At 43.2% G+C, this 14,740-nt stretch overlaps 1 protein-coding gene across 1 annotated transcript in view; it reads left to right on the top strand.

Annotated features, from left to right (window-relative positions):
- The window catches only part of clstn3 (calsyntenin 3), a 43,422-nt gene that overhangs the window by 12,710 nt on the left and 15,972 nt on the right, over positions 1–14,740 (top strand). The window contains exons 8-13 of the mRNA XM_083760772.1: positions 375–662; positions 2,080–2,192; positions 4,503–4,662; positions 11,246–11,305; positions 11,727–11,875; positions 14,249–14,397. Of these exons, the coding sequence (XP_083616898.1) occupies positions 375–662; positions 2,080–2,192; positions 4,503–4,662; positions 11,246–11,305; positions 11,727–11,875; positions 14,249–14,397 (919 nt within the window). The remainder of the gene's footprint in view (positions 1–374; positions 663–2,079; positions 2,193–4,502; positions 4,663–11,245; positions 11,306–11,726; positions 11,876–14,248; positions 14,398–14,740) is intronic.

Here is a 14,740-nt window from a genome sequence, read left to right as displayed (position 1 = left end):
CCATTTGGTTCCTTTTCTACACTCTCAGAGTTATGGTGAAATGGTGATCCTTGAAATTAAATACATCGAGACCCACTGCTGTATACCCGCAGAGGGACATAAAATGTTGTATTTTTTTTTTTTTTTTTTTTTAAGATATTTTTTTGCGGCTTACGCCTTTTTTATTGATTTTTTAAGGGACAGATAGTAGGCTGACAGGAAACGGGAGAGAGATGGGGGGATGACATGCGGTAAAGGCCGTGTCGGGTCCGGGAGTCGAACCCGCGGCACACCGCGACTGGATCACCAGTCCGGTGCCCAGACCGTTACGCTACGGCCTGGGCCAAAATGTTGTATTTCTATCAGTATATTCCCTCTCTTGTCCACATGGCCAGGCGCTGTAAGGGGCGAGGTGGACCTACTCCCGCCCCCTTCCCCCACGGCCAATTGGACCTCGGCTCTGCCCACTCTCCCTTCCTCCGATTCGTCCCTGGTGTTCTCCTTCAACGGCTCCACCAACGTGGCGGTGGTTCCCGACGCGGTGGTGTCCGGCGTGTCGGGAGACCACTTCACCCTGCAGCTGTGGATCCGACGGGGCGGGGCCAACGTCCAGCCGTCCACCAGTCAGACGAGAGCAAGCCGCAAAGAGGAGGAGACCATCGTCTGCAGCACCGTCAAGAATGGTCAGTCACACCTGGATGTTCTGACCCAGTTTACCTCTGATTGCAGTTGACATGGTTTCAATACATTCCATGATGACAGACTGTTTATCTGGAAGTTTATCTGGAATTTGAACTTCTATTTTTTTTGTCCAGCTTTTAGTGTTTGTGTAACTGTAAACACAAACATTGAAGACAAAAGTGTGCAAACACAAACATGTGTAAACACAAACATTGAAGAAAAAATTGAGGACACAAATTGTGATTGGCCAGTATGAGATGATGTAGGATGACGTATGATGAGCGCTCCACACTTCACACGGGTGTGATGTTTTTAAACAGAGTCTAGCAAATCAAGCACTGTGTGTTTCAATTGACATTGACATCAAATAAATAGATAATAGGATCCGTAGCCCAAAACTTAACATATTGAGAGAAAATCTCAAGAACTGTGCTGAGAATATGGCGTGGTGTTTTACTAAGAGAGAAGCCTACACATATTTTCTTCCTCACATGTAAACCAGGAGAATGCTGAAGGTGGCTAGAAAGAATTCACAGAATGGCAGAGAATAAAAATATCCACATGGGGAAAGTGGATAAATTACTCTGTCGCTCAACAACGACCACCAAGGTGCCCTTGGCTTGCATGAGGCATTTAACCCCCATCTACTCTATTAGACCTGCTTATATTGGCATACAGGGAATACTGTGGTTGTATGTTAGCGGCAGCTCCTCCATATGAATGTTGCGTAACCGGATAGGATAGATGTATCGCAGCAGGAAAATGGTGCTTGTCTGTATTTCCATGATGTAAATACTCAGTCAGGGTGAAACTAGTGCTAGAGATCAGTGCGATCAGATTCTATACAAGGGATCGATACGGTCGGAGACTGCTTCATATAGTAGGCCTATATATTATTCTTGGATGAACAATAGCAGATCTAAAAGCTATTGAAAGAAATCACTCCCGTGTGAAGTGAGGGGCGCTCTTATCATCAGACATCATCATACGACTTACATCATCTCATTCTGGCCACAATTTGCGTCCTCACTTTTCCGATTCTGATCAGCTGTATGGGCGGCAGTGGCTCAAGGGTAGAGTGGCCGGGTTGCCAGTTCGATCCCAGGCTCCCCCAGAGTTAGTGTCGACGTGTCCTTGAGCAAGACTCGGAACCCCTAATTGCTCCCGATTTGCCGGTTGGTGCCTTCCATGGTTTCCTCTGCCATCGGTGTATATGAATGTGTGTGTGAATGTAATGCATAATTATGTAAAGGCAGCGCTTTGGATAAAAGCGCTCTATAAATGCACCATTTACCATTTACAGGGTTGAAGTAGTAACTAACCACTGATTACAACTCTGAAGTCTAAACTGCAACACACTGACTGGGTTCTGTTTCCCCCTGCTCTCTCTCTCTCTCTCTCTCTCTCTCTGATCCTCAGATGACTCCATCTCCCACTATTCCCTGTCCGTCCACGGCTGTCGTCTCTCTCTCTTCTACTGGCCTGACGTCTCCGCCGCGCGGCCCGTCAAGTTCCTGTGGAAACTGGAGCAGGTACTGTGGGAGAAGGCGTCAACAGCCAGCTCATGTTTTTTTTTTACTTAAGTAAAAGTAGCCATACCATAATATAAAAAAGAAATACTCAACTTCAAATTTGTCAATATTTTTCAAATATAGCCGCTCTACAAGCTCACATCACAACGCGGCACATCGTGACACGTTGTGAGCTTGTAGATGTTGAACATCTGAAGTATAATACTGTATAGCGCCTGCTGAAAGTGGTTAATTTATGTTTTGTAATACAAATATCTGCATATAGTAACTGTAATTAACTGAAGCTGTCAAAACTGTAGTACAAAGTACAATATTTGCCTCTGAGATGTAGTGTGGTAGAAGTACTCCAGCTGGCTGGGATGTGCTGATCAGCGTGTTGACTCACTGTGTGTGAACAGGGCCGATGCTGAGGGAATGTGATAAGTGCACGTTAATGGTGATTTATGTGTTGGCTTATATGATTAAGGAACTGCGTGAAATGCTTCCCAGCTGAGTGCTTGCGTTTTGGAATGTTAGCAAATTTCAGCAAAGCTGGAATGCAGGTGGCCAGGAGCGATCGGGAATGTGTGTATGGAGGGGGGAGTGTGTGTGCGTGTGTGTGTGTGTGTGTGTGTGTGTGTGTGTGTGTGTGTGTGTGTGTGTGTGTGTGTGTGTGTGTGTGTGTGTGTGTGTGCATAAAATGTTAATGGTGTATTTATATAGCGCCTTTATCCAAGGCCTTTACATAGATTGTGCATTACATTCATTCAACCATTCACACACACATTCATACACCGATTGCGGCGGAAGCCATGCAAGGTACCAACCAGCACATCGGGAGCAATTTGGGGTTCAGTGTCTTGCCCAAGGACACTTCGACATGTAGACGACCTGCTCTATACCTCCTGAACCACAGCCGTGTGTGTGTGTGTGTGTGTGTGTGTGTGTGTGTGTGTGTGTGTGTGTGTGTGTGTGTGTGTGTGTGTGTGTGTGTGTGTGTGTGCGCGCGCATTTCTGCGTGTCTGTGTGTGTGTGTGTGCGTGCGTGTGCTTGCGTGCGTGCGTGCGTGCGTGTGTCTACATGTTTTGACTGCAGCCGCTGCTCCGAGACAGATTTAACTTGGCTGGATTAAGTGACTGTGAAGCTGATAGAGAGATTTGTCAAATCCCATTCTGTCTGAACCACTATCTGTATTCCCTGCAGTCTAGCCGCTCCCTCAGACCTCCATCAACTTGGTTTGCAGTCCCTCTGTCTTTCTGTCCTCTAAATCACTGCTCTGTTTTCCTCTCTGCATTTCCAATTAAAAGAAAGAAAGACACAGACAAGAAAACAGAAGTTTCAATCTAACTTCGTTACCTCGACAACAGGGCAATACCTACCCTAATAAAATTATTAAAAGGTTTACTGAAAAAGTTTACAAATAAGTCTAAAATGATAAAGTAATGTTTACATGAGCGCATATTTATTTGGTTATATCATTGCAGTTGGCAATTAATAATGGGCCATCCATCCCAAGCACTATGACTATATAAAGATATTGGGCCCGATTCACTAAGCTGTTCACACCCATATTTTGGGTCTAAAGGACATTTCCAAACCTCCCACGTTATTAGTCTAGAATAAGGCATTCTAATGACATGAAGCAAGGTTTGGTCCCATGTAAGTCTGCATCCGAGCAGATTTACATGGAATCAGATTACTAACGTGGGAACTTTGCGAAATTCCTTTACATCCAATATGATGGTGTAAACAGCTTGTTTTTATAAAATCACTGTAAATCAAGTGGATGGCAGAGTCCACACTACAACTATAATGAGAGTGGAGAAGGATATAGTTATCATTACTAAATTTACCGATCACTGTCTGTCGGTGTGTCTGTCCTATTCCGGGTCACCAGTGAAATGCATGTTGGGACAGCTTCCGGGTCACCAGTGAAATGCATGTTGGGACGGCTTCCGGGTCACCAGTGAAATGCATGTTGGGACAGACACAGATTAATACTGGGACACACTTTTCCGCGTAACAGACCCACACAGGAAAACAACTCGGACGGGGCATGTTAATGTGAACACACGCACTGTTTCGACACCACACTGAACATCATTTGCTGTTCATATATTCAGAACGGGTATTAGGACTAGCTTTAATTAGTGCTTGGTGTGGACGGCCCTTAAGGCACAGCTCCTCTATGCTTTATGGAAATTAGCCATCAACATTCTTAAGAGCCTCTCTAAGATATGGCCTTAAGACAGTCAAATTGCTTTGTTGATATTACTAGTCCTAAATGTTTCTACACTGATCCAATTAACATCAGTGTGTTATCTCCAACAGGTGTGTGACAGCGAGTGGCACCACCTCTCCCTCAGTGTCCAGTTCCCCTCGGTGACCCTGTATGTGGATGGCGTGACCTTTGACCCTGCCCTCATCCATGACAACGGCGCCATCCCCAACCCAGCACCCCGCCAGAGAATGGTCATCGGGGCGTGTTGGGGTAAGGAGTTATGTCTGGACACAAGTCATTGATTGTTGTTTTTTGTTGGTTTGCTGTTCATTGTTTTAAATCTTTATGTCAAAAGAGGCTAAATGTATTGCACATTCTGGCTCCATACCCAGTGGTAGTGGTAGGGCATTAAGTACATTTTATACCAATGCTTTTGTACTTTTACTCAAGTACATTTTAATTCCGGACTTTTACTTACTTTTCCACCATTGGTCAGGCCTAAATCATTTTGCACTTAACTGTACCCTATAGTACATTGTTAGAGATCTTGAATAAGCTGCTCATTGTTGGACAGCAGCGTCCCCCATTGTGTGCCAATGTGATAATAATGTCATGAAGCGACTTCTCGACTTGACTTTGACTTTATTGATTGACACATCTGAGGTTATGTCCTCATATGGATATGGAGTTATTTTTATTTCAAAATCAAGAAAATGTGTTGATTTGGAAGAAGCACACTTGGCTGTAATGTTGATCATTAACATCACTGCATATGGAGCCAGAGTAACTATGCAATACCTTTTTCTCTCTTAAGTTGTGTTCCAAGTGACCACAATGTTTCTTATGTCTTGTTTGTGTGTTACCTTCCTGCTTAATTTGTTTTTTATCTCACCACAACAAATTGGTCATTTGTTTCTCATCTTGTGGTGTTATCACTTTTTTTTTGCCATTTCATTGTGCAGATAAATTGGACTAAGCCCAATAGTCTTCAAGTTTCTCATCAAATGGCATTTGTTCCCATCCCAACTGAGTGACAAGCATATGCACAACATTGAAAGCAATCACAGGGCGAAGCGTGAAAATAAATTATATAAATGTAGCAGGCAGCAGTTGTGCCCAATTTGCATCCCGCCTCCCGTTCCACACTCATCGGAATGTCATCTGAAATCACTCATCCAACGTGACGAAGCAGAGATGTCAATCTAGCGCTCCAGCATCGCCACCGGGGGCAAGCTCATCAGACATTTCACTGCTGCCACTGACTCACTTCCTCATTTCTCTCTATTATATTTTGGTCAGAGCGGGGGTGTGTGTGTGTGTGTGTGTGTGTGTGTGTGTGTGTGTGTGTGTGTGTGTGTGTGTGTGTGTGTGTGTGTGTGTGTGACTGTGGATGTGGTGGTGGTGGTGGTGGGGGGTGTAGATGCAGTGTGTCTTGGATCAGGCTAATAATATCACAGACTTATCAATTATTCATGGTGGCAGAACAACGTCGTGGCCAGACGGTTGCCAGTTCCTGCAGTGCTAATCGTTAAAATGGAACCTTCTGCCTGCCAATTAACTGTGAAGAAACATATTCAGTCATACCCACTCTCAACTGTGGCTGTAGGCACACCACTGCCCGCGCACGCATGTGTGTGTGTGTGTGTGTGTGTGTGTGTGTGTGTGTGTGTGTGTGTGTGTGTGTGTGTGTGTGTGTGTGTGTGTGTGTGTGTGTGTGTGTGTGTGCGTGTGTGCGTGCGCATGTGCATGTGCGTGCGCATGTGTGTGCGCGCACAGCTCCAGCTGCTGCAAGCTAATGAGGAGTTGCTGTACCTTTGAATATCATTATTCTCTCGTTTGCTCATTGCCACTATATTCTCACTGTCAGCCAACCAGCCAACTTCGGGTGTCATCATGTGCATGTCTTTGTTTCGCCCACTTAACACAAATCTTGGAAGGGATGACACCCGCCCCTATGACAGTTAAAGGACCACTTCACCACTTTTCAACCTATCTTCATATAATAGGTCCTCACTAATAATCATGATAAAATGGCACGATTTTTTTCTACTCAAGCCCACCACACACCGGCTGCGCGTGTCGGACACAGCCGCCTCCATTATTTTCAATGAACCTCACGCACACCGGCTGCGTCCGCCGCGTCGCGCCGCGGCGCCTCGCGCGCCGATAGAACCCAGTTCTATTTTCCAGGCCGCGCCGCGCCGCAGACGGTCGCAGACGGTGTGTGTCGGGCTTCAGTCTGTGTCTCATAGGAGGGCTGTGGGCAGTTTAGAAACCGTCTTCCAGTGACATCATTAGGCAGATTATTTTTTAAACAAGATTTTTTTTACAAAAATGTTTAGATTTTCATTATCGTGAGAACGATGGCTTCCATTTTCGCATTGCAACTTTTCAGGACTAGAAAGCCTCCAGTTTTTATTAGCTTGTATTCCCCATCGATGATGTCACTGGAAGACGGTTTCTGAACTACCCACAGCCCTAATATGAGACACAGACCGAGTAGAAAAAAATTGCGCCATTTTATTTATGATTATTAGTGAGGACTTCATTATATGAAGATAGGTTGAAAAGTGGTGAAGTGGTCCCTTAAGGAACAGGAATTTCAATCTTCCAGCAGGTTAACCCTCACAAAGCCACCGGGCCAGATGGGCTCAAGGGAAGGGCCCTGAAAGAATGTGCCATCCAATTGGGACCCATATTTACCAAACTATTCCAAATGTTTCTCAATATCAGCTTTGTCCCCCCAGGCCTGGAAAACGGCAACCATTGTCCCTGTGCCAAAAAACTGCACGAGCAAACGATTTTAGACCGATCGCCCTCACTCCTCTATTGAGCAAATGCATGGAGCGTGTAGTGAGTATAAGGAGCTCTCACTGCAAACAGCTAAATGCATGGACCCCATGCAGTCTGCTTATAGAGCCAGTTGAGGTGTAGAGGATGCCACTAACTTCATTGGACAAAATACATAGTCATTTAGACAAGCCCAAAACATACGTCTGTGTCCTTTTTATGGACTTCTCCTCTGCTTTTAATACGGTCCAACCCCCTCTTCTCCTAAAACGCCTGTAGGGACGGATTAATCCCCACGAGGGCCCCTGGGCTGGTAATATTTGTAGGGCCCCCATAGCGCGCGTGCGTGCGACATTTGTGTTTTTATAATTTTATTTATATTTTTAACACTTTATTTTGATTTTTATTGATGAATAAATGAAAAAACATGTGTACATTTTGTTGTATCCGACATGTAAATATTCCCCCCTCCCCCCCAATCAAGGTCAGAACAAGACAAATAAAACAAAGACAGACAGTACAAGACAGTAAAAGTAATTAGTAAACTAGTTTTGAAAGTATTAATGAACGTAGTAAGAAGACAAAATAAATAAATAAAAAATAAAATAAACAGCATTTTCCATCAGGGTATGGTATCTAGGTTACATACATTGTATCCATCTTTCAGTTTAGATAGTAAATTGCTCTATATCCAACTGTCTACTTACTGAGGGCCTCCAACCAGAGGTCGCCCAATGTCAGGTTTAGTGTGAGGTATCAGATTGTACAAGGGAATATGGGTTTAAGTGAAAGGTATACTTTCTACAAACTCTATGAAAGGGGTCCAAGTCATAATGTATCTATCTTTAGAACCACTACGGTTGTACCTTAGTTTCTCTAGGGGAATCATGGAGAGAACCTCTTTGACCCACTGTTTGAACGAGGGAGGTTTCCCCGACTTCCATTGTCGAAGTATCAATCTACGAGCCAAAAGCGTTGCCACAGCGTTTGCCTGAAGACCCGTGAGCCGTTCCTCGATTGGAGACACCCCAAAAACAGCAATCACCGGGCAGGGGTCCACCGTTCCACCACATACATAAGACACCGCCTCGAAAAATTTCTCCCAAAACCTGACTAATGATTGGCATGACCAAAACATATGACCCAGCGTGGCAGGCTTGTGCTGGCATCTCGGACAGCCAGCATCAAAACCAGGGTAAATCTTGGCTAGTTTTTCATTAGAGTAGTGGAGCCTGTGTGGAGCCATGTACAACCTTGAATTGGATGAGGCCGTGTCTTATAAACAAGGAGGTGGTGTGAATTCTTCTTAGACAGTTAAGCCAAGACTCGTCCGATAACGTGACGTCCAGATCTGTTTCCCAAGCCAATTTAGTGTTATCAAATGAAGGGGGTTTGATATTTTGTACTACTTCGTAGTACATTTTTTATATATTCTTTTTCCTCAAGGGATGGAGTTCAAGTATTGTGTTTATAGCAGTCTTAGACGGCGGGGATGGGAAAGGGAAGTGTTTTTTTTTTTTTTTAATACTATTTTTATTAGGCATTTTTTGTATATGACAACTTATATGACAATCTTTGACAATAATAATGAGTTATTCAGTTATAAAATGAAAGATAAAGACAGGTAATGTAAATTCCACATACAATACATAATAAAAAAGATATATAAATGTGATAAAAACAAAAACACTAAAAAACAGTTAAACAACGACAAATGTGAACAGACAAACAAAACAAAGACCACAGGACAGACACTCTTGCTCTCAAAACTTTCCCAACACGTTGTTGAAAATTAACAGAATTACAGACATTTCTTTTTAAATGAGAATAAATAAAATAAAATAAAATCCTCAGTTCCTTTTTTTTTCTTTACTTTTCTTTCCAATTTTCTAATATGTTATCTATTGTGTAGGAGGGGTTAGCGTGCACCTATTGAAATGGTCAATGAAGGGTTGCCATGTCTGGTAAAATCTATCTTCACTCCCTCTCAGTTCAAACTTTATCTTTTCCAATTGCAAGTAGTGCATAACATCTTTCATAAGTGTAGTGTGAGTGGGAACCTGTGCTTGTTTCCAATTCAACAGTATCAGTCTGCGAGCCAGTAGAGTCACATATTTTACCATGTTATATTGGAAAGTAGACAGTTTGACCCCGGGCCCCCCGACCCCCAGAACTGCTGTCAGTGGATCCGGGTCAAAAGGTCTTCCAACAATGTCTGACAGTGATTTAAATATACTTTGCCAAAATGATGTTAGTTTAGTGCAGTGCCAGAACATATGAGCTAGGGTGGCCGGCGACTGTAAAGGGAAGTGTTTTTTAGCGAAACTGCACACCTGCAGGTATCTAAAGAAATGGTTATTCGGGATGTCATTGTCTTGTTTCAGGAATTCAAACGAGGCAAATGAGCCCTCAGTGAAGAGGTCTTCAAAGTAGACCAGACCAGATCTGTGCCAAACCTTAAAGGCTGCGTCGTTCTGTGATGGGGGGAATAGGTGGTTACCAACCAATGGAAGGAGTGTGTTTGCCTCCTTGAGGCCAAAATGTTTTCTGAATTGGAACCAAATTTGTATGGAGTTTTTGACCACTGGGTTCAAATTTTGCAGGTCAGAGCCAAAGGGCAAGGGGCAGCTCAGGGCAGAAATCAAGGGAACCTGTGGATTGGAGTTAAGCTCCATTGAGACCCAAGTTGGACCCCCACCCGTCTCGTGCATGGAGAGCCAATATGTCTTTTATCATCTTTTTAACCTAAATTTAACAAAATCAACAGCCAATGAAGGTCCCCAGGAGCCCTTTTCAGGGCGTCAAACCTAGTACCTCACGGTCCACACAGGGGTGTGTTTTTAGATTAGATTCAATTTATTGTCACTGCACATAGTATACAAATACTTTGACAATTAAATGAAGAGTGGCATCTAGCTAGAAGTGCAATACAGTAATCCCCTCTGTTATTCTCCAAATACACAAATGAGTTGAAATACAACAACAAAGAGTTCTCTCTCATAAAGTACGCTGACGACATGGCCCTGGTTGCCTACCTGCAGGACGTCTCCAGTCCCTCTTACTCCCAGCACATCGACCGTATTGCCACCTGGTTTGACAGCAGCTTCCTTGACCTTAATGTCACTAAGACCAAGGAGCTGTGCTTGGGAGGGGGGTCAAGAGCAGAGGGCTCAGGGTCCATCTTTAGGCCTGTTACTATGAGTGGGGAGGAAGTGCAGCAGGTCAGTGACTTTAAATATCTGGGAACGACCATAGACAATAAACTCACCTTTCAGACCAATGCAGATAACATCTACAAAAAAAGGCAAGGCAGCGGCTTTATCTTCTCAGGAAACTGAGAAGTTTTAATGCCATTAAACACACCCTAACCATGGTCTATATAGATCACTCACTGAGAGTGTTGGTTTGGGAAGTAGTCAACCAGGCAAGTAAGATCATTGGAGACAAACAATTGCAACTTCAGGACATATACAACCGCTCCATAACCAAAAAAGCTATTCTGATTTAATTTCTCTTAGTTATAACTGAACATTGTAATAAGGATAGGCATTAATAAGCTACCAGCTTCCGCCTATACCTTTTCGATCATGTCAAATGAGTTTAATACATGATTCTTCTTGTAATGTTCTAACGGCATAAGATCGAAATAAACCATTCATTCATTCATTTACAATGATTCTACCCACCCTCTTCACTCTGAATTCGACTTGTTGCCATCGGGCAGGAGGCTTAGGGAAAAATTAGCTAAAAAGAAGCGTTACAAAACTTCGTTTGTGCCAACTGCTGTGGACATTTTAAATAAGAAAATGTTTAAATAGTTCACCTAATCCCCACTGTTCATGATCACTGTTGCATTTTATATATAGTATTTTAATGCACCTGTGTATTTTTTGTAATGTTTTATTGTTGTAACTGACTGCCGGTGTGCCAAACACAAATTTCCATTTTGTGTACATTTAATGGACAATAAAGTTTTCTTTATCTTTATCTTTATTTGAACCCTAGCTTGTTGTACTCTTGGCTCTCTCAGCTTCCCTCTTCACCCATCCATTTTCTCCCACAGAGACCGAGGAGAAGCCGAAGGACATTACGAACAACACCATCCCAGAGGGTAAAGACTCAGGTGACTGTACTTGAGTTGTGTGTGCTCTGTTTACATGTTTAGTGTATGTGCATGTGTTTCGAATGAATGAATGTATGCGTGAGTGTTTGTGTGCGGACAGTCAGGCTACTTTTTGTGCGTGCACGCTCGCACACATACAGTATCCTCACTGTCAGGCAGAAACGTTTACCTCCATATGTGTTTTGTATCTGGACAAATAAGACCCTAATCTGTACTTTGTCGTATGACAAACAAATAGTGAAAACTTTAGCCTATATGCCCAAAAATAGGGATGCCACGTTGAAAGTGGATTTTCAAAATATTTAACTGATGAAAAGTATTAACAATAGCTTGTGACTTTAATAATAACGACATTGACTGTTTGTTTTGTTTGTATGTGTGTGTGTGTGTGTGTGTTTGTATGTTCAACATGGGTCCTCAGGGAGGTTTGTGGGTGGTTACCGTGGCCTGTTGTCTGGGGTGACGGTGCGTCCAGGTAGCGTGGAGCCACACAGCGTGGTGGAGTGTCTTTACGCCTGCAGGGAGGGGCTCGACTTTGGGGACCTTGAGACGCTGGGCTCTGGCATGAAGGTAACAACACAAAACAGAATGTATGTATGTGCACTAGGCCTTTAACTAACCATTATTCTCTTAGCGATTGCATTTTTTGTGCACAACGGTGATACGCAAAAAATAGCGGAAAATAGTTGCGAAAATAACCTAAAAGCTCACAACGCATCGTGAGTTATTGTGAGATTGTAGATTTTCATTTATGTGAAAGAGAATTTGTGTACTGTAAATTCACGCTGACAAAAAATATGTACAAAGAATCTTTTGAAAATAGCCGATCTACAAGCTCACAATGTGTCGCATTGCAGCTTGTAGATTTGCTATTGTCAAATGGCAAATTAAAACAGTATAGGGCTGAAGTGGTTGTTGTGTTTTCTTTTGTAATAATAATTATTCCAAATATGAATAAGTAACTAAAGTTTTCATACAATTGTGACAATCTCCTCTGAGATGTAATGGGGCAGAAGTAAAATTATTGAAAATAATTTAAATTCTGAAGAAAGTAAAAAAAGACTGACAAAATTGTACATGTACTCAGTTACTGTATGCAACTGAGTATGCAATAGAAATCTGGAGACCCATTTCAAGACCAAATATGAGGCCCCCATATACCTATGACATAATTATTTTGTTGATACAGCCGTATTGATACAAATAGTTTGACTGTTCAATATCACACGCAGCCATTACTCTCGACAATAAAGCAACAACACCACCTCTCCTCATCCTGTCATCCCTTCACAAATTAAAGTGCACATTTTACCAAGGTTATTTACATAAAATAGGTGTAACTTAACATTGTGGGAGAGAGCAAGTCAGTGAGTGAGCGAGATAGAGGGGGCCAAGAGTGGCCCTGACTGACGCCTGACGTTCAGTTGGAGCTTGGAGGCCCCCCTGAGGGTGGAGGCCCGTTTCAATTGAAACTGGTGAAACATATAGCTAAGGCCTCCTATGTGTATGCAGCACCGTCATTACATTCAAACACATCCAAACACACGTTCACACGCACATTCACACAACAACAGCACATATGTGAACTGTGATAAATGCTGTAAACAGGCCTGGATTAACACTCATGGGCTCATGGGGCTGCAGCCTGGGGCATGAGGCTCTGGAGGCGCAAACACACCATTCTGGCAGCACTAATCAACTACGCAGCCCCCCCTTCCCCCCATCCTATCCCATCCCAACAATAATATGACAATATTAGTAAACATGCCATGCAGGTATAAAGGAGTACAATGCCAAATATATGTGAAATAAACCTGCGAGCATCAGAATGGATTATGCTCACCCCATACATTTAGTTGGAGTGAATACATGTATCTGCTGCCTGGAGAACAATGAGGTATTTTTGTTCTATAAGTTGTTCTCCAGATGGGGTCGGCAGATATCCTACTGACGGAGCGTCTTCAACCTAATGAAAGTATAATCGTCTATAATTGTCTGCTCACTGAAAACCGCATGCATTGATTATGAATATATCATCCAGTCACTCGATGGCATAAGTGAGGACAATAAACAAAACCTGTCAAATCCCTCTGGATTAAGAGCGTCTGCTAAATGCCTAAATTGTAAATTGTAAAACGGTGACAAGGCATCAGCGCTCTGTCATAATGAAGAGGTTGGAGATCGACTGGCACACTGAACCTTGTCACCATAGCCCCTGGGCACTACGAAGTCTGGCCACGGAGATAAATGTGTGTTTCTGCTTCAGCTGAACCACAGATGAGAAACTTCTGTCTGCTTTCAGTGTTTTGTTCTCCTTTACTGTTAGTCTGATTTTAAATTTTGGTGATCTAGATCAGTCCTTCTCAAATTCTATTTGGACCCCCAGATAAATATGCATTTGGCCGTAGACCCCCATCTGAAAATAATTTGTGATGTATGTATTTTAATTAACTCAACTGTTTTTTTTATGGTGACCCCCTAGAACCCCCTCAACCCCCTGGGGGTCCCTGAGACTCCACTACGAGACCCACTGATCTAAATGTATTGTGTAGCTGCATGCATGCATACACTGCTTCTGATGATGAGTGGGATTTAGCATCCCTATTATTCTGGAGCGGACATTCGCCGAAAATGTGTTGCAGCGTAACGCGTTGCAGATCTGCTATTTTCAGCGCAGATATTTAGTACAGAGGGAAAACAGGAGGGGACCTAGTATAGACCTCTGGGTGACTCTGGTCAACTAAGTGTAGTAAGTAGAGTTTGTCTTTGCGTTGGCTATTCAAAAATATATAGATATACAAGCTCACAGCCCGTCACTTTGTGCCGCGCTATTTTTTTTAACCTTTTCTTTTATCGTAAAAATGTGAGAACTACTGATTTAGAAGGCATTTGTAGGTCTTACAACCCAACAAAGTTTAAAATGTGAACTGTGACACCTTGCAGGTTCATGTAAACCCCAGCCAGTCAGTGCTGGTGTTAGAGGGAGACGACATTGAAAGCTTCAATCGTGCAGTCCAGCAGGTCACCTACAGAAACTCTCTACGCTTCGCTACTCCTGGAGTCAGACCTCTTAAACTCACAACGTCCCTCAGGTACAGTACACGCACGCACACACGCACGCACTGTGCAAGTGAAGTCATGATATCGACTCACTGAGCTTGGACATTGAACTCGTCAAACATGAACTCTGTTATTAAGGCCATATATGATAAGGGATGCTTAGCGTATGGAGTGGATGTCACATGCACAGATAACATGGACTAATCTAATCTCTCTGTTGTGAGCTGATCCAGCTCTCAGTTGCGGCGCTGCAGGAATCATCCCGCCGAGTGTTGGATACATTATTATTGTTCCCACTGAGTATTTTTCAGGCTATTAGACGTCTAGACCAGTGGTTCCAAAACTATTTAATGTCAAGGACCTCCAAATTGACAC

Source organism: Protomyctophum parallelum (genome assembly GCF_964188405.1).
Source record: "Protomyctophum parallelum genome assembly, chromosome: 3".
Lineage (NCBI taxonomy): Eukaryota > Metazoa > Chordata > Actinopteri > Myctophiformes > Myctophidae > Protomyctophum > Protomyctophum parallelum.
Note: the sequence above shows the minus strand (reverse complement) of the source record. Positions and strands in the feature narration are given on the sequence as shown.